This window comes from Colius striatus, chromosome 2, assembly GCF_028858725.1.
Source record: "Colius striatus isolate bColStr4 chromosome 2, bColStr4.1.hap1, whole genome shotgun sequence".
NCBI classification, from domain to species: Eukaryota; Metazoa; Chordata; class Aves; order Coliiformes; family Coliidae; genus Colius; species Colius striatus.
The window spans coordinates 110,628,064-110,648,186 of NC_084760.1; the positions used below are offsets into that span (position 1 = coordinate 110,628,064).

Here is a 20,123-nt window from a genome sequence, read left to right on the forward strand (position 1 = left end):
CTATCGGTTTATGCGCTGTTAACTAACTGCAAACCTCTTTAACAGCTTCTCTATGCTGCTGGAAAATCCTGAGGTAGGACAAGGGCAAGTACTGCTGTCATGCCTGATGACTGATGTTGTAAACGGAGTGAGAAAGGCCCTTGAAGGGGAAGCCGTCAAAGCTGACCTAGTGGGAATAGAGCGTAGGGACAGGTTTCCTCTGAGAGCATGCCAAGACAGCCAGGCTTGGATACATATGGGGTTCTTTCCAGTTTTGGAAGGTGCAAAGTGATGCGCTGTGGAAAGAATGGCTCCAAAATCATTAATTAAAGACTGCCCTTCTGGTGCACCTTATGACCAAGTTGCTGTGAAGAATAAGGTTTTGCCAGGGCTTGAGCTGGCTTTGTGCAGCTTTCTGATGTGGAGTAGATGCTTGGGAGGACTATGAGCAGGAAAAGGCTGTGAAATACATAGTTCACAGTGGATAAAAGTGGCAAGTATGAAAAGATTTTTTTTTTGAATGATGGTGGCATAGTAGATTTCCCATATCTGTACTGCTCTTACCCTGAGCTCCAGTGATTACAGTGCAGTGTAATTTGGAAATGGGAAACAGTTCTGCCAGCTTGTGAAGCAGAATGATGGGCTTGAATTGGATGCCAAACAAGACAATGCTACTGAACAAATAGACTTTCAGTGAAGAGAAAGGAAGCAGCATTAAATGTCGCAGTAGCCAAAGCGGGTAGGTGCTAGCCCATGGGTAGCATCCCAATCCATCCTTGCTCAGGTAACTGAACTAGATGATTTGCACATGGAAAACATCATTAGATGGGTCTCCTTGAGCCACAGGATAACTTAATTATATGTTAGGGAAAGATGGGAATTAAACAGGGTGTGGAGGAAAATCTGTTACCCTTGGTCAGTCTCACTTAACGCCTCTTTCCTTTTCCCTCCGCAGGTCGAGGACGTTTGGGACGCATTTGGTGGAAGCGGCCATGTCGCGAGCAACTCACCCACCCTTCTCCCCAGTGAGCTTCCAGCTCCTGAGTGTTATGCTGGTCTTGCTCTGCCATGCAGACGGCATACATGCAGAGAGCCCCAGCGAACTACCCCTGAATGACACCGAGGAGTGCACTGGCTCCTACATCTGCAAAAAGGGTGTGATTTTACCAATATGGGAACCCCAAGACCCCTCATTTGGTGACAAAATCGCTCGGGCAACAGTGTATTTTGTAGCCATGGTGTACATGTTCCTGGGAGTATCTATCATAGCTGACCGCTTCATGTCCTCCATCGAAGTCATTACGTCCCAAGAGCGGGAAATAACCATCAAGAAGCCCAACGGCGAGACCAGCAAAACCACGGTGAGGATCTGGAACGAGACCGTTTCCAACCTCACGCTGATGGCCTTGGGTTCATCTGCCCCCGAGATCCTCCTGTCTGTTATCGAAGTGTGTGGCCACGGCTTCACGGCAGGGGACTTGGGACCAAGCACAATTGTGGGGAGTGCTGCATTTAACATGTTCGTCATCATTGCCATCTGTGTTTACGTCGTTCCGGATGGAGAGATAAGGAAGATCAAGCACTTGCGAGTGTTTTTTGTTACGGCGGCCTGGAGCATCTTTGCCTATACTTGGCTTTACATTATTTTATCTGTGTCTTCTCCTGGGATTGTGGAGGTTTGGGAAGGCTTGCTCACCTTCTTCTTCTTCCCCATCTGTGTGGTGTTTGCCTGGATAGCTGACAGGAGGCTGTTATTTTACAAGTACGTCTACAAGAAATACCGAGCTGGCAAGCAGAGAGGCATGATCATTGAGCATGAGGGTGACCGGCCCTCCTCCAAAGCTGATATCGAGATGGACGGAAAGGTTGCTAATTCTCACGTGGAGAACTTTTTGGATGGGACTCTGGTGTTGGAAGTAGATGAGAAAGACCAGGATGATGAGGAAGCCAGGAGGGAAATGGCTCGGATTCTGAAGGAGTTGAAACAAAAACACCCCGACAAGGAAATTGAACAGCTCATAGAGCTGGCCAACTACCAGGTCCTGAGCCAGCAACAGAAGAGCAGGGCCTTTTACCGCATTCAAGCCACTCGGCTCATGACAGGAGCTGGCAACATCTTGAAGAGACATGCTGCAGACCAGGCCCGCAAAGCAGTCAGCATGCACGAGGTCAACAGTGAGGTGGCAGAAAATGATCCCATCAGCAAGCTTTACTTTGAGCAGGGCACCTACCAGTGTCTGGAGAACTGTGGCACTGTCGCCCTGACCATCATTCGCCGGGGAGGTGACTTGACCAACACGGTGTATGTTGACTTCCGGACAGAGGATGGGACAGCCAATGCTGGCTCTGACTATGAGTTCACTGAAGGGACAGTGGTCTTCAAGCCTGGAGAGACCCAGAAAGAAATCCGTGTTGGTATAATCGACGATGACATATTTGAGGAGGATGAGAACTTCCTGGTCCACCTCAGCAACGTCCGTGTGAGCACCGAGGCCTCGGACGAGGGCATTCTGGAGACCAGTCGTATCTCAACGCTTGCCTGCCTGGGGTCACCATCTACTGCCACCGTCACCATCTTTGACGACGACCACGCTGGCATCTTTACCTTTGAGGAGCCGGTAACACACGTCAGTGAAAGTGTGGGGACCATGGAAGTGAAAGTGTTGCGAACCTCTGGTGCGCGAGGAAATGTTATCGTGCCCTACAAAACCATTGAAGGCTCAGCCAAAGGTGGAGGAGAGGACTTTGAAGACACCTGCGGGGAGCTGGAGTTCCAGAACGATGAGATAGTGTAAGTGAAAGTTTTATTTTATTACTTACAGTCTCTGGTTCTTCTGAAATGAAATGCACGTGGCTCTCAGAACTGCAATGGAGGTGTTTGAGTGCCAGCACATTACAGGAAGATATGAATGGACTTGTGTATTTTGGGGAGCTTGAAATGCAGCATTCCTGCCTTGCTAACAGAGCAGAGAGTGATGGCTACTCTCAGGCACTTCACGCTTGCAGCAGCAGGGTTTTGGGACTGGTGCGTGAGTTCAGCCTCCCACACCTTACCCATGTTCTGAGCAGATCTCTATCACTTTGGCCCTACAGTGGAGCAGAGAACAAAACCAAGCTGGATCTTACCAGCCAGTCACAAGGACCTAAACCGAGCATGTGAACTGTGGTACCTACTTCCCCTTGCGTGTTGAGGGTCAGGTCATCGGGGACTGGGATGCAGCCTGTTCTGCCGATGCTCTCGCTGCTCAAGGCTTTGGTGAAGGTCACTTCACCTCCTCCTCTAAAGGCTGCAGGCTTGAGTCCTTGTCCAATGCATGTTCTAGAAAAGTATTGCCATGCATAAAAGCCTCATGGTTATGGTGCAACTGCAGCCACATTTGGTTGCTTGCAAATGAAAACAAGGCTGAAAGCTGTTGGAGGCTACTCGTGAGTGTTGCTCAGTGGATGGTAGAAAAATGATTAGTGCTGTAGCCATGTTTATTACATTATGTGGAGAATGTAAATTAGCCCTGTAAATCATAGCAGAAAACATCTGTCCTCAGGTATGTCATGAAGATATTTTCTTGCCCACTTGGAGCTCTGAGAGGAGCCAAGGGAATTGGGCTGTTCCAGCCTTTCGCTGTTCCTGCAGCGAAGACTGTGTCTGTAGATCAGTTCCTGCCCATTGTAGACTCTATAGCACAAAACCACTGTTTAGAACTTTTAGCAGTCACTGATAAGGGGCACTGCTGTGTCAAGGGAGAGCTAAATGTTGGCTTGCTTGTGTTGCATGTCATACAACTAGTCTCCTAGGAGCTGAGACTGACCCATGATGAGTGCTGAGAGTGGGCCTTATGTTCTGTCTGTGCTCCATGTGCACAGAGAATGAGGCGAACGGGGAAATCGTAAAACTCCTTGAAGTAGCGGGAAGGAAAAAGGGGTTTGTACTTCTCAGGCATGGTATTAGACCAGTTGGGGGTTTGACTTTGCAGGAAAAACTGAGCAAGTACTTACAACTCCAGCAGTCTGGAGACCAGAACATGTGTTTTGTTCCCACAAGGGTCAAGAGCACATAATACACAATTGTACCTAGCTCCTGAATGGTAACTAGTGGAGAGGAATGCAGGTTTTGGGGTTTTTTTAATTTTAGGAGAAGCAGGGAGTTGTCCACAGAGATACAGTGAACTAGGCTATAAGGATATCCCCCAAAGGCTCTTTACTTTTTAACCAGGTCACTTGGCACTAGCAAAACTGTGCTACTGGCAGGAGGACTTTGACATGTGATCTCGGTTCCCCTGGGATGTGACATGTTTACATGGCAGGCCAAACACATGGCCACAGGCTCTGCAACTGAGCTCAGAGAGGCTTCAGCTTCCTCCTTCTCTTGGATCCATCACTCTGACCAGGATCTCTGTCCTTCACAGAAAGCAGGTAGTGTCACTTGTGTCTTCACTACCTGTTAGTGCTCAGTCTGTGATGTGGGATTTTGAGAGGGCCAGCAGTGCCTTCTAGCTGCTGTTGTGCTGGGACCTGCTGTGCTGTGCCTATGGCCTCTGCCAGTGGCCTTTCCTCCACTAAACTGTTCACTGATGACTTTTGCCAACAGCCCAGTAAACAAAGGCTGTGCTGGAAACGGGTTGACCACATCCTGTCAGAGCTTCTGCCTTGCCTCCTGGGGTGTACTGGTGTGCCCTCCCCATGGTGTAAGCCTCCTCCTTCCTTTTCTTACTGTGGCTGTCAGCATGTACGTAGCAAGCAAGAAATGGGGGGAAACAGCTTTCTTAGCAACCCCAAGTGTGGCTTTATTTCTTTTTTTTTTTGAGCAGATCTCATCATATGTCTTCTGTTGCCTTTACGTCTCTGTGGAACCTCAGGGAGGGATGGTACATGGGAAGCACCACTTTAGGTGTTTGTAGCCTGATATAGAAGAGGGCTTGAGGAATGGGGTGAGAAGAGGTGATGACTGCAAGGCCATATGTTGACCAGTGGGCTTACTCCATTCAGGTGAGAGAGGATATGCACAGACCTTGTTTTTCTGGGAGAAGGATGAAACTGATTGTACAAATTGCTACGTATTCATGGCCTGAAAGGCAGTAGGTATTCATCTAAACCTTAGCTGCCACAGTCCGTGTTTAGGCATTGGATGGTACGTACTCACTTGGAGGTTTCCTGCAGGTCCTTCTTTGCCTGGGCACAAGTTTAGGTCAGCACCGCAGCACAAAGGCAGTGTAGTCCTGAAGCTGAGATGCTGCTTACAGGCATCCTCCCTTGGAAGAATTTGTTCTAGTGGGAATGAAAGAGATGTGCTAGCACAAAATGTGGATTATAGAGCTAAAGTCAGTTTGCTCTGTCATTGCTTGTTAGCACTGTACTTCAGCTAAATCACAGATCTGTAGAATGGTGCAATTCCCTGACACACTTGATTCAATAAAGTTCTAAAACTTCAGATTTTCCCAAGCTCTGGTGGCTTTGCTGCTCTTTTTAAAGGTCTTTAGTGCCTCTTCAGCTCTGCTGTTCCAGGCTGTATCAATCAGCTTGATAAAATTGATTAAGATGCATTTTTTTCTGGAGCACTGACAATAAAATAGGGCAGCGCAGGGGAACTTGAGGATGAGAGAAAAATGTGTAGAAGCCTCTATTAGGAGAGAGCTGGATTCCTGGTAAGTCTCAGTAAAATTTAAAAGCTTTGGGAAGTCACTCATCTCCTGGAGACCTTCCTCTGATTCCCCAAAGGCCCAATTACGTAACATCTTAGGTTTTTGCAGCATCCAGGGAGACTTTGCCATTTTGCAATCTGTTGACGTTCCTTTTCCCAGAACACACACAAGAGCTGTGGAACTGCTGCAGCCATGCTACTCCAGTCTGTTTAAACAAATATCTCATTCCAGTACTGCCAAAAAAGATGTATGATGGAGAAGATGTTACTCTTTCTATGGAACATTTTATCCCAGCTTTGCCTGGTAGCCTCTTGGAGTGCTGTTTTTCTGCTCCTTGAGCTGAAGCACAGGTTGTGTGTTCAATGGGTGCATGTTGTCAAGTGAAAGGAACAGCATTTAAATGTGTTCTGCAAAGGGTTTAGCTGGGTTTACACCATGGATTGTTCTCAGCTGTGTAGGAAACCTAAAGATACCCAACTTGGATCTCAGCAAGGTCAGTCTCAGTGATGGTGCATGGTTACCTGGGGCTGTGAGGCATTGGCATAGGACAGGGTGCTATGAGTCAAAGTGTAAGGGAGAGCCTTCCCTCTGGGGCCTTCAACAAGGTGACTCCAGCCTTATTCTGCATCTCCATTAATGATTAAAGCTTTCTTGATGAGAGCATAGAGATGTTTAGTTGCAGGCTCTTCCTGTCCACCCGTATGCCACAGCTATTGTGATCACAGAAGAGGTCACTCGTTCATCTAAACAGTGTATTTTTATCTCTTGACTGAATGCCAAATAAGTCAAAAGAAATCTTGTCTTAGAGGAGGAAGCAATCCTTCCCCCAGCTGATGGAATCTCTCCTTGCAGTCTTGAAACATCAAGGGGCAGAAGGGGAGATGAGGAGATTGAGGGGGGATCTTATTAATGTTTACAAATATCTAAGTGGTGGGTGTCAGGAGGTTGGGGCATCCCTTTTTTGGATGATATCTAACAACAGGACAAGGGGTAATGGGATGAAAGTGGAACACAAAAGTTCCATTTAAAAATAAGAAAAAGCTATTTCACTGTGAGGTGAGGGAGCCCTGGCACAGGCTGCCCAGAGGGGTTGTGGAGTCTCCTTCCTTGGAGGTCTTCAGGACCCACCTGGACATGTTCCTATGTGACCTGATCTAGGTGAACTTGCTTCTGCAGGAGGGTTGGACTAGATGATCTCTAAAGGTCCCTTCTAACCCTTACCATTCTATGATTCTCTTCCAGATGGGACTGCAAAGCTGTATGAAAACTGGGTATTCTTTCATGTTCAAAAGATAGTAGTTTTTCTAGTGATAACATTGCAACTAGAGATCCATTACAATCTGCATTCCAAATATATGGAATGTTTTATTGCAGTAATAAGTCAGTGAGGAAGATGTTGCACACAATTACATGGAAATTACATGATTAAACTGGTATTTCACCTATGCAGTTGCACCTGTAAATGCCTGGAGAATCTAATGTCAGTAGATCTTGCTGTTCATAATACAAAACTTAGCTGTTTGTTTTTGTAAAAGGTGACTGCTGGAGGTTAGGGAAGTGACACTCTTGACCCATTGAATTTAACTCCTTGAAATTGTTTGGGTTTTTTAAGCCAGTGTAAATCTAGGAGCATAATGTTAACAATGACACAAACATCAGCTGAATCCTCTGATTTTTTTAGGGAGAGTGTCCCCAGAGACCACAGAGCCTCCCTCCCATGAGCCCTTTAAAAATGTCAATAAATCTGGATTGTGACAGGGAGGGAACCAAGCGATATGCTTTTTTAAGTTCTCCTTCTCTTTTCCAAAAGAAGTTGGGTATTTCTAAAGAAGTGGCAAAAAATAAAATCCTGACTCAGCCCTGGGACCTTTCTAGTTTTGCATCTGTGGCCTACAGCTTCAGAGAAAAAAATGAAAACTCCAGCATGTTCAGCCTTGCAGTAGGACATAGTCAAAGAGCAGAGAGTCTTCTGGTGTGGCAGAGAGACTGCTGTAAACCAGGCTGAAGGTGAAGCTAACAAACGTTTTCCTTTTCACCTTTCACTGTTGAACACATCTATATCTGTCCCACTTGGTTTGTGTGGGTCAGCGTGTATCCCTTCCCTTGCAAGCAGCCCTGGCTTTCTCAGGGTTAATGTCTGGAGGCACAGTGTGAGATATCAAAACAGACCAAACAGAGATTAAACCCTTACTGGCCTGCTTCCCGTGCCTAGCTTGGGGTTTAGAGCATGTTTTCCCCTCGCCACTGGCAGTCTTGCCTGGCCCAGTGGGACTTGCAAGCAGTTCAGATATGGCTTGATGTGGATCTTTGACAGAAGCACCCAGTGCCCTGGGTTCATCTTATGGTGGAGGTGACCCTGGCCATGGCCCGTAGCAGGGAGCTGAGGGTGTCATGACATGGTGGCCTGTTTCACTTTCCAGGGAAGTTCTGGGGAGATGAAGGTCTCTGGGGCTGAAATGTATCACTGCTTTGGGTCCCGAAGGTCAAAAGCTGGTTGACCCCTCTTCACTGGGGAAGATACAGTTATAACAGTGTAAGCTGTCGTTTCTTTTTCTGCTCTTTGTTCACATAAAGTTTAGTCTTCCCTGAACATTCCTAAAATGAGAGCCTTAATATCTCAGCTACATGCATCTCTCAAACTGTTGTGCTCTTACCTTGGTTGCACTGGACAATCCCCTCATTTCTGTTTGTAGACAACAAGGAAATAAGGCCACATGGTGTTAACAGACACCCTTCCTGCTGTGTCCAAGTGCCTGCAAGTTCTTGCTGTGTCCTGTATACACTGACACAGACATGGTGTGTACTGAAAAAATCATTCCCCAATGCCATGTCAGATCTCAAACCTGCAAAAGTACACATGGCTCTAAGTGTTCTATGGCCTGATTAGGTCCTCTCCTCTCCAGAGTAATGCCAGTGGATGTGCTCCTGTGGCACATCACCATGGTGGCGTGGGACAAATCCAGCCTGTTACTTGTTTTGGGGGGAAAGGGGGGGAGTGGTGTGTGAATGTGGGATACGATCTGTGCCGTTTGCCCAAATAAGTCATGAAATCTAGGAACTTGATTTGATGATGTCCCCCGTGGAGAGGATTAGGCAGTGAGGTTGTGTTATTGGATGAAACAAGTTGTGCCAGCACATCACTGGGGGAAAGGAGGGGGGAGAAGGGTTGAGGACAAGAGTGGTTAGCTCTCGCTGAAGAACCGACACAGTTTTTGCCCTTGAAAAAACAATGTTTCCTTATTTGTAATAAGCTGTTGTTGGCAATTTACTGCTGCCAGCTGCATCTCTGTGGTTGATTAAGGGAGCTTGGATCTTAAATATGTAATAACTGTCTGAAAGCCATTGAGAGGCAGTTATTAGCTTCATCAGGGCCTGTGTACACATCCGCTGTGCTCCTTTATGAAAAGGCTACCTATTAAATGCATTGTAGTAATTTATAAAGTGCAGGATCTGGGCTTGTTTTAAAAAATTAAAGCAGCAACCCTAGCAAAGCTTGTTGGCATTGGAGTTATCTTGGAGTGAAGTGCTGCTCTGCAGCTCCTTGCTGGGAAGCAGAAGAAGCCACATCCACCTTTGCAGACTCTTCTTTCCCTGCGTGTGCTTGAGCATTGCTGGCAGCAACATTAGCAGCAGCTGTGATATGCAGGTCTTGTCAACAGAGCAGTTATCTGTCCCTCTCCCTTCTGTGCATGGGGGATCCTTCACCATGGCAATCCTTGAGCAGGGAGAGGTAAAGAGGTGATACACTGGACCCTGACGCAAGTGCTGAGTTCTTGTTGTGCATCTGCCTTGGGAACAGGTTTCTGTCCTCTGACACTTTGCCCCCAGGTCTGATCTTGGCGGATGGCACTTGGTAGTTTTCTTCCAGCAGCAGGGCGACAGAACAAAAAGCAGACAGCTGACCACAGCCAGCATCCAAGCAGCTGTGCAGATGGGCAGAGAAACATCTGCTGTCATCCAAAGCCAAACAGCGAGAAGCTGGACCTGGCAGACAATTGACTGAGTCAGAAACAGACCCTCCCTGGGGGAGAGGCTGAGCCCAGAGGCATCATCCCATCCCATGTGCTGCGGGTGGATGGAGCGCTGTTGGCCGGTGGGGGATCTGATGTCTCTCTGCCCTTGACAGGCAGGCATACCAAAGGTGATACAGAGTACTCCATGTATGCATCTGCCTTGTACATGTCCCTACTGGCTTTGCTCACACCAGGGATAAAATTGCATGCTCACTAGCAAGGACGTGCACATTGCTGCCATGCAAAGGGAAGGACACCTGTGATATCCTTCGCTTATGTTTCTTCTGTTCTCCAGCACCATAGGATGACTGTGTTAGCTTAGCCTGCGCAGTCTGGTCTTGCTGAACCACCTGTGTTTCTACAGTACCCTGGGATGAGGAGCTTTGATTAAAAGTTGGTCTTCCAAAGCCACAGCGTTTGCAATGGCCAGGCGCATGGCCTAGCTGCAGTGGTACTAGTGGGTGTGTTCTCTGCTTTGCAGTCTCTGGCATGGTTGGGGTTAAGGTCAGCCCTTTCCAACTCACAAATGCCATTTAGCCTGAGGACATCTTGGGAGATATCAAAAACTCTGCTAATAATGTTTCTGACACTGGCATTGGAGGCGTTGCGCTGGTTTCCAAGAATGGCAGTGCTGGATCCTGGGTGACAACAAATAATAACGGCATTCTCTGGTTTAAAAATATCTTGGCGTAAGAGAGAAAATATTCCCACTGCTGTGCAAGTAAGAGGGCAACCAGCATGTGCCTCCTTCATCCACTCCCTATATGGTTCCATTTCCATAGTGTCTGGACTCCTCCCTCCGCAATCAGAGTAACAATAAAATGTGTCTGGTAATGAGAAACAAAGCAATGGTGAAGAATGGGGACACAGACTGTGAACTCGGTGCTGGAAGGAGAGACGTGGAGCTGATGGCATATGCCTGCCCCATGAAACTTAAGTCCTTTCCAGGGGAAGGTCCTCTGGGTGCAGAGGCTCTCAAGTGACTGAGGATAGGGGTGGAGCTGAGTTAACTGTAGTCCAGTGCAGAGATAGTACCTTTGGATTATTTTCTAGAGGTGTTTTATTTACATTTTGTGGCTTTGCTGTCAGGAAGCTTTTTTACTCTTTGGAGTGCTTGAGTGATCCCTCTGGTTATTTACTCCTGTTACAACACTGGTGTACCATAGTCACATACTGCACCATTTTGAGATCATGTGATGCATCTCTAAATTAACCACAGGCCCCATATGCCCTGAGGAGAGTCTTGTCCCCAAGGCCAGATGTACCATCACCAGGTAACAAAGCTGTTGTCTTGCTGGCTGGGACATAAGAAGGACATGAATTTCTTGCTGGGTGCAGAACAAAACAACAAAAAGGACTGAACTGCTCTGAGCTCTTTTCCATACTCTGTTGCTTGCTTCCAGGAGAAGAAATTAGTTATCTGACAGGCTTTTGCTAACAATTTGGAGTAGAAATAGATCCACTCAGTTAAAGCATTCATCAGCCCCTCAAACTGCCCAGGCAGCCTCTCAGCTTCATAGTGCTAATGGCTCAGCTCCTCAGCCTGTGCAGTCATTTCCCCTGCTTAGTTCAGTAGATTTGCATTTGTACTTTAGATTAGGATATTGAAATGAGTGTCCCTCCTTAGTGATTGAGCATGTGATGGGACATAGGGAGATATTGCTCCTACATCGGGTAATAATAATATCAACTAAGTCGGTATTAATATCCCAGGCACAAGTGATCCTACCACAGAGGGAAGTGTAACAGGAGATTTTCCCTGACTCACAAGCTCTCCACTGACCCGGAACTCAGAAAGAATCAAATGAAAACCCGAAAATGGGTCAGTTTAGTAGGGGGAATTTAGCAGAGCAGTGTGGGAGTGTTGGGTCAGTGTCAGGCTGACCATGAAGTGGCTGAGAATTAGAAGAGAAAAATATGTCCTGTCCATGCCCTAGCAGTGCACAGGGAGAAGGAGAAGGGAGCTGAACAACAGATCACACCAAGAAACAGGTCTCTCTGTGGATGTCTCCGTTCATGAAGTCTGCAGGTGTGGGACAGAGATGATGTAACCTACCTGTCCTCGGATCCAGTCAGCATACTGAATTCTAGCCTCTTGCTGTTAGAGAAGTGCTTGAGGGGCTCTTAGACCTGCTAGCAATCCCCCTGGAAGGTTTCCTGGGCAATAGGTGAGATGTGGAGGTGTGCTCAGGAGCTGCCTTCAAAAGCAGCTCAGCCAGATTAGGTCTGCTTTTGTACCTGAAAGAACCTAGAATGAATCAACACATCATTTGTAAGTACCTCAAAGATAACAAGGAGATGAATAACAGCTAGCATATATTTGTCAAGAACAAATCTTATCAAGCCAACCTAATTTTCTTTTATGCTAGCCTTTGGGGTAAAGGAGAAGCAGTGGTCATCATGTTGCTCAGCTTTTAAGGGCTTTTAATGTTTCCTCCTTCGGTACTGTTGTAAGGAAGCACTGGCTAAATGGGGTGATGGGGTCAAACCTGTCTGGAAAGATAAATGTAGATGGGGTTGAAAAGGTGTTCAGCAGGTGCTTGTCCTGAACTGGAGCTTGTCAGGCATGGAAAAGAGAAGTTTGGTGTTTAAACTTGCAGATAGAAAGAGCAGAGAGGCTGGATGGAAGCATTATCGGAGGTAGGATGAGGGTTTACATTGATGGGCTGGGAAACAGTTGTAAGCACAGATTCAAGTGGGAGGGGAACAACTGAGTCAGGGGGTGCCATTGCGACCTGGCAGCCAAATCTGAGCTCACAATGTCATGCTCTTGCAATGAATGAGACAGACGTCACCTTGAAGATATTCACGAGGAGTGCAGCCATCCTTATGCTCTCTCTGCCCAGCCGTGTCCAGCTCTGGGAGCTCGGCTCTGGAAGAAGTTGGGAAGAGTCCAAGAGAAAGCACAGAAAATGACTGGTGGTTTGAGAAATATGACCCAACGTGAGAGGCTGCGAGAACTGGGGCTGTTTGATTTAGGAAGGCACAGGCACAGAGGAGGTCTGAGCCTTGAGCTATGTAAAGGGCAGAAAGATACTCTATGTCTGCAGGGTCTTGAGGGAGCAATAGAGGCGACTCAGATTGGACAGGGGGGAAAATTTCCTCCTGGTACAGATGGGTCTGCTCAGGAGTAGCTTGGGGGAGTGGGTGACCTCTGTAACAGCAGAGGACAGCTGAGAGACACCGTTCAAGAGTTTACCAAAGATACCAGATGTATTGTCTCTTTTAGGACAGGATTGGGTCAGATGAGGTCTCGGGAACTCTTCCTCTCCTGTTGTTCTGTGCTAGCCAGGCAAAAGCATTCATCATGTGAGTCGTCCTACAGTCAGGTGGCTTCAGTTTTTATGGTCTCCTGCTTTAAATGTGTGATGGGGCAACATACAAAGCAACCTACAGATGGAGCAGAAAGCCCCCATGCGTGCACACAACCTCCAGAGCTTCCCTGTGGCACCCAATCTGGGCTCTTTGCTCACAAAGGATATCTGGGACAGGGCCAGTGCTCGCCTGCCGTCTGTCTCCTTTGCTAATAATTAGATGCAATCCAAGCTTCCCTGCAGGAGAGCCCTGTCCCCATGGGGGAAGAAGCAAGGCTGCACAGATTAAGGAAGCTAATTAGAGGGGAAGAGAGCATTGGCACTGAAGCCCCAACAGTAAACTTTGAAATCTAGATAAGGGAGCAGTATTTAATTATATACAATTAAAACACTGCATCTCAGCCCCCTGAGAACTGACAGTCTTGGAAAGCCCTCACAAAGGTGCTAATGAACAGATCTGGAGGCAGGAGTGGGCTAGGGGCTGTGCTTATTAAACTGCACCTGGGAAGCATGTCTGAAAGGAAGAACTAGGAAGATTCTCTTGGACCACTGGCTCCTTATTTCTGTCTGGGGTCCTCACTGTCCAAGAGCAGGTAATGGGAAAGCTCTGGCACTGAAAGGGAGATTGCTCTGTGATTCCACACAGCTGGGTACAGACCATTGCAGACACCTCAGCATGGAAAGGCTACCCTGAAAATGTAGGGGAAAATGAAGAGAATATAAATACTTGGCCTGAGAAACAGTCTTTGTGCCATTCTCTCCCAATCCACAGGAGACAAAGCTCCTGTGCCTGCCAACCAAGGGCCTTCTGGGATCTCCAGGGAGCACTATGCCAATGTTCCCCTTTGCTCCACAATCCTCCAAAGTTATCTTAGGTTACTTTCCCACAAGTTTGCTCTAGACACTAAAACAACTGCTTCCCCTCCCTGCCTCTTTTCCACAGCACATATATAACCCCTGACTTCTGACCCTTTAGCCTGCCCTCTCCAAGCCAGGAGGGCAGCTTGATTTCCCTGTAAAGTGCCTGCCTTGTGTCCAAACATTCACCATGCCAGCTGAGCCAGCAAGCTTTGTAGGCTGCAGCAGTATGTTTTATCCCATAGCTGCTTCAGGGTATTAATGTAGTATAGCCAGGATGAGGGAAAGCTGGATGAATCGTCTGGCAGAGTAGAACTGCAGAAGTAGCCTAAACTTTTCCAAAATTCCTCTTCCTCAGCAACTTCAGAGCCTTAGGAAGGCTTTAGGTCAGCTTTGGCTACCAAAGGAGATGGCGAATGTTTTCGTTTGCAAATATAAAGTGCCAGAGTGCTTCTACCTCCTGAAGACAGTAACTTTGGAAAAATGTGAACAAAAGGCTACAACTCCTTTTCCTTATCTCCTGGTATTCCTCTTTTGTCTGGTGTTTGACCCCACTTTCTTCTAGATCCGTGTGCAGGATCTATGACTTGCGTCTGTGATATTGTCACAAACAGCTTCCCTGATGATTTGGCAGCTTAAAATGTTACAACACCAGTGCCACTGAGGATCATTTGAGCCTTTCTGGTGATGCTTTCCTCTGCTGTGCCAGGAGCTAAAGCCTCAGGGGGTTTTTCACTCATTGTGTTTAAGGTGAAAATTGAATATCTTGTTGAATCCCAGGTATCTAAGAGTTGAGGTTTTAAGAGAAATACTGACTAGCATCTAGAGTGCCTTATCTGGCCCTTGGTGTGCTAGGGGAGAATTTGCCATGCTTTGGGGAGAGAATTGCTCTCAATCTTGCAGAGCTGGAAGGGGAGGTGGGAGGCTTAAGTTGCTTCTCCATTCAAGTCTTCCGAGACCTAGTATGAGTGAGCATGTTGATCTCTTCAAAATATACAAACAGATTTCTACAAAGCACTTGCTAATGAACCAAAACAGCAGTTTGTCCTTTGAGTGATTTGTGGGGAGTCAGTAAAAGACTCGACCTGGAGAGCTCATTACGCTGCTAAAGGAGTGTATTTTTAGTGGGGATGCTGGGAAGCTGTTAGCTGCTGGCTGTGATGCAGGATGAGAGGCTTGGCAGGGCTGGGAGGGGATCTGTCACAGGAGACGTCTACCCCCTGTGTCAGTGCAAGCCTGGGGCTGGCTTGCAATGGGAGCAGGGCAGGTGGGGCTTGAGGGGCACTGGTTTCCACCCCCAATGGCTGGGCTATAGGCACGCTGACACCATGCTGGAGTCTCAGGTGCACAGTGAACAGAGCAGAGTGCAGCATCAGTGAGAAGAAAGAGCCACAGCAGCCTACTTGGACACTTAGCCACATGCATGGTATAAAACAGAGACCTTCTGGAAGATGGCAGTCAGACTCTCAGGGCTTAAAAACCAGGCCCTTAATCCTACATCAAAGGGAGTGTGGTACTGCTCAGCTACAAGGCTAATTGACACCACTTTTCCTCTTGGTGTGAGTGGCTGGGCTGGCTCATGCAGCAACTGTAGCTATCTCCAAAAGGGATGCATATACCACTGCATCTGGAATATTGTGTCCAGTTCTGGGCCCCACAGTTCCAGAAGAACAGGGAGCTGCTGGAGAGAGCTTAGCACAGGGCCACAAAGATGATGGAGTGGAGCATCTCCCTTCTGATGAAAGGCTGAGGGAGCTGGGGCTCTTCAGCTTGCGGGAGACTGAGGGGGTGAGCTCATTAATGTTTACAAGTACGTAAAGGGCAGGTGTCAGGAGGATGGAACCAGGCTGTTCTCAGTGATGTCCAATGATAGGATAAGGGGCAACAAGGAACAAGCTGGAACATAAGAAGTTCCAAAGAAATACAAGGTAAAACTTCTTCCCTGTTCAAGGTGAGGGACAGGCTGCCCAGATGGGTTGTGGAGTCTTCTCTGGAGACGTGCCAAACTCACCTGGACGAGTTCCTGTGTGACCTACTCTAGGTGTTCCTGCTCTGGCAGGGGGGGTGGACTGGATGATCTTTTGAGGTCCCTTCCAGCCCTTAAGATTCTGTGATTCTGTGATATGCCTGTGCCTCAGCAGTCAGCGTAGGTGAAAGACGCACCAGGGAAGTGTATGTTTAGAGATGAATTGAAAGCAAGTCATTGTCTTGATCCACAAGGCCCTCTGTTATCTTTTCTGTTACCCATCCCACGACGGGGCTGGGAGGAGTGAGCAAGTGGCTACACGGGGCTTGGTTCCGGCTGGGTTTAAACTGCCATGGCAAGTTTCATCTTCAGTATGCTTGCAGAGAGAGCCCTGGCTTGGGAGTAGGCAGCATAGGTAACAGCAGCGAGGAAAAGAGAATTCTCATGGCCTTGCCAGGAAAACCACTGTGTATGGGAAAGGGAGAACTAAATTGATCTGAATTTTCCTGCTACTGGACAGCATAGAATCACAGAATCATGGAACAGTAGGGGTTGGAAGGGACCTTTAGAGATCATCTAGTCCAACCCCCCTGCAGAAGCAGGTTCACCTAGACCAGGTCACATAGGAACATGTCCAGGCGGGTCTTGAAAGCATTTTAGTGCCAAGGTAGTCACACTCTGTGTAGATGGGTACATGTATGTGAGGGGGTGGGGAAAAAGGTAACTTTAAGAGCTCCTCCATATTTAATATTCTGTTAGTCCCTTCCCTCCTAGCTGGAGCAGACGTTTAAAATTCCTTTGCTGGACATGAGGGGGAATGTACTGATCTGTGTGAACATTATTTAATTAGGGGAGAAAACTTTCCATTTCAGGAAAGTTGCAACTGAATAAAGTAGTTTGGAAGTCTGAAGAATTTAACTGAAGGTTGGGCTTGGGGAGGGTATTAATTATTTACTGCTTCACAGAAAATTCAAGTTGGATTTTAAACCAAACTGTTCATTAACTCTAGAAACACAAGCAGGGGATGAATTTCTGTCCAAGTGTTTTGAAAACCTTTGCTAACAGTAACTGTGGCAGAAAGTGAAGCAAAAAACACTTCAGCATCTCAGTTTCTCTGTGAAAGCCAGTACGCTGAAAAGGTATGGATCAAGGCAGGCAGCTTGTGCAGCAGCTCTTTGCAAGCAGGGATTTGCTTCTAGCACTCTAGTTCTGTGATGGAAAACCCTGCAAAGGAGCAGGTGGGAGTCACAAAGCCACGTGTCAGCTTTGGCCCTGGAGCTCAGCATGATGGTTATTCCACCAGCAGCCATGGGGAGCGGGGCGTAGTGCCTGCCCTCCAGTCCTTGCTGGGGTACAGCACCCTGTGATTTGTGGCATGTTTTATTCATCTGTTTCTTTTTGAGCTGAGGCACATGTAGTAATTAGTGGAGAAGTGGTGAGCTCTGCTAACGCATTTGAACATGGGTAGCTTTAGGCTTGCATTTGGGTCATTAAAAATGAAGTACAATGATGTTGCACTAGTTATCGTGAGCAGAGTCTTTGGTTTGGCAACAGTTATCTCCCCAACACCATTGCACTAATGACTTCTAAGACAGAAAGAAGTGTGTGTCATTAAGGCAACAGAGTTGTGTGAAGCTGCTATATGAAAAGGAAAGGCTGAGACAGACCAGTTCATGGTGAGCTTGTTACAAACCTCACTAGTTGAGTTTAAATCCTTGAGAGGCTAGGAGCCAAAAAATGTGCTGATCCGTGAGGGAAAGCCCTTCCTGCACAAACATCCTCCTGAGGATGGGGGCAAATTACAGCATGAGGAAAGCAGGTCTGGAGACATGGCAGCACAAACACTGATTTCTCCTGCTCCTCCTTTGGTTTCTCCTTCAGTCCCATTGCAAAACAGGTCACACAGCCCAGATGCATACAAGTGAGGAGGAACAAGTGTGAGGATTTCTCTTCAGGTTTTGCCAGGAGAGGCAAAATCCAGGAGAGTAAAACCCTCCCAGGAAAACCCACCTCATATCTCCTGAGGATCTTCTCTACCTGCTGGTGTGCCCAAGAAGACTGAGTGACCTTGACATACGAGCAAGGTTTTCTTGTTGCTCTGTGGGATCTCTCTGCTGGTGGAGGCAATTGATTTTAAAATGTAAACAATAGGCTATAGAGAAAGGCTTTGTCTCACAGCTTGCCTAAACTACAAACACAACACTATGTGTGTCAGATACAACAGCTATGTGTGTCAGAGCTGCTAGAGGTGGCCTGTAAAGGTCATTTGGCCTGCCTCCCTGTGTGATAGAGGTTTTACAGGCTTGTTGGTTGTCATTCCTACAAAGGCTGGAACTGGGAATGTGTTTGATTGAGGGTTTTTCCCCAGAAGTACCCCACTGCATTTTCACCTCTCAGTGAAAAGGAGTGAAATTGGAAACTCCATAGAAGCATGCATGGTTTTCATTAGAAAAGATGGGGAAGGAGAAACAATATATATTTAGAGGGGGGTTGGCGTGTTTTTTTAGAGAAGACACTTGAGACAAAATAAAATGTCATCTTTGCCTGCATCAGTCTTTGATGACAGAAATCCACATTGCAGCACTACACTGAGCAACCTGCAGAGATTTGCTGTGCTGGGAAGGCCCTGAGTTATCATCAGTCCCCTTGGTTGAGGGTCAGTTGTGAGGGAGGTGGAGGTTTGCTTGCACACTCTCACAGTGGAAATGGCTCACATCTCTTGAGCTGCAGAACAAAATTACCTTCCATTTCTTCTTCTGTTGCTCTGTGCCCCATAGCAGTGCTCTACAAAGGTGGTTGCTGTGCAGGCATAAATAAAATTCACCACACAGTGGGACTACACATACCTGGAGCCATAACAGAAACCTTAATGAGTTAAATCAGAGCTTTTATTGTCTAATTTCTCTTTGTCAAATGGTTTCTCACATCTCCATAGGTAATTCACGTGGTGGGGAAGAGTTCTTGCCTTCTGGAAACTGGCTGCCTTTTGAAATGCTCCCATCAGAGATGTGTTTTTCAGGCTTGTACTTCTTCCTTCTCATTATCTTGTCAATGGGAGCTTTCTTTGTGCTCTGAGTGAAGGAAGGAGAATGTATTGGCAGGGAATACCAGGCTGTTTTGTCTGTGCCTTGTGGATGTGGGCATTGAGGCCTTAGGAGCCATCTGAAGGGAGAATTCCCCTTTCTGCCAGAAGAGTTGTAAGAGTGGCTGCAGCCTGGTTGAGGGAAGCCATCTCAGCCAGAGCTGTGGCTGAAAATTCCCTGAAGCAGGAGGGTTAATCATCTGGCCACTGCTGCTGGCGGTAGGCTCTGTAGGTGCTCATTTAGCAAAGGAACTCTTTTCAAATCTGAAAGCTATCAGCTGCAGACAAAGGCAGGGAATATTTAAAGTCTAGAGGAGCCTGAAAGACTGCAGATAAACCTGAAGAGTTTTCCCCCCATAGCTAAATCTCTAGGATATATTTGTTGAAACTGTTGAAAGAAGATACAGTAAAGATTTGTAACAGATTTCTGCCAAGGATGCTGCATGCTCACCTGAAAGAGTGCACAGGCCACCTGCCTGTCAGCTGGGGAAGGTAATCAATTGGTTTGCAACCTGCATGAGTTTGCATGCATAAATGCCTGCTCTGTTTTGGGAGTTGGTCCTTTTCCCTTCCAACCTTGTGTCTGGGCACATCTAACAGCGGTGCCTTCCTTTGCAGATCTGTCCTTCCGCAGTTCCTGTCTGGTGTTTGTGAGCACCAAGTGTTTGTTTGTGGCATGCAGGTGAGGGGCAGTGCAGACCAGTGGTCAGAGATAACCAGGCTTCTGAGACACGCAGAATGAAGATTGACAAAGTGGTTCTGGACCCCATGAGGAATCAGAGAGGGTCTTAAGCATCAAGGTCTCTCCTCACCACACATAGTTGTCCTCTGGGGTTGGAAACCTTGTTCTTCCCCCAGAGATCTCTTGTCTTTCCTTGCATTGTCCCTGTTTCCATTCCAGCCTCCCCTCTGTCCCACCACTCCAGTTTCCTCTGCTCATCTTCTCCGTGTCATAGTTTCAGGGGACGAATGCTTGTTTCCTACCTCAAACCAGTAAGATCTGGATCATCCTGCCTCAAAATGTACTGTAGGTACCCATGCAGGCATTAATGCTTCTCCTAGTTTAGCCTCTCAGGCTCCTTGCAGAGAGAACTGATGTCCACCAGGCTTAGCCCTCAGGTATCAAAATAAATAGATGATCTTTGTTTTACTGGGATCTAAATCAAGATGCTTCAATGCCCTTGGAGCATGTGCCCAGGCTGCACTGGGAGGATGAGCAGGATGAGCCCCTGCTGCGAACACACCAGCACAAGTTAGATAAACCAAAGGTGATAG

At 47.3% G+C, this 20,123-nt stretch overlaps 1 protein-coding gene across 4 annotated transcripts in view; it reads left to right on the plus strand.

The window, feature by feature from the left end:
• Positions 1–20,123, plus strand: part of SLC8A1 (solute carrier family 8 member A1) — a 136,544-nt gene that overhangs the window by 28,830 nt on the left and 87,591 nt on the right. For all 4 annotated transcript variants that reach the window (XM_061990394.1, XM_061990395.1, XM_061990397.1 and 1 more), the window contains exon 2: positions 935–2,770. In XM_061990394.1, the coding sequence (XP_061846378.1) occupies positions 935–2,770 (1,836 nt within the window). The remainder of the gene's footprint in view (positions 1–934; positions 2,771–20,123) is intronic.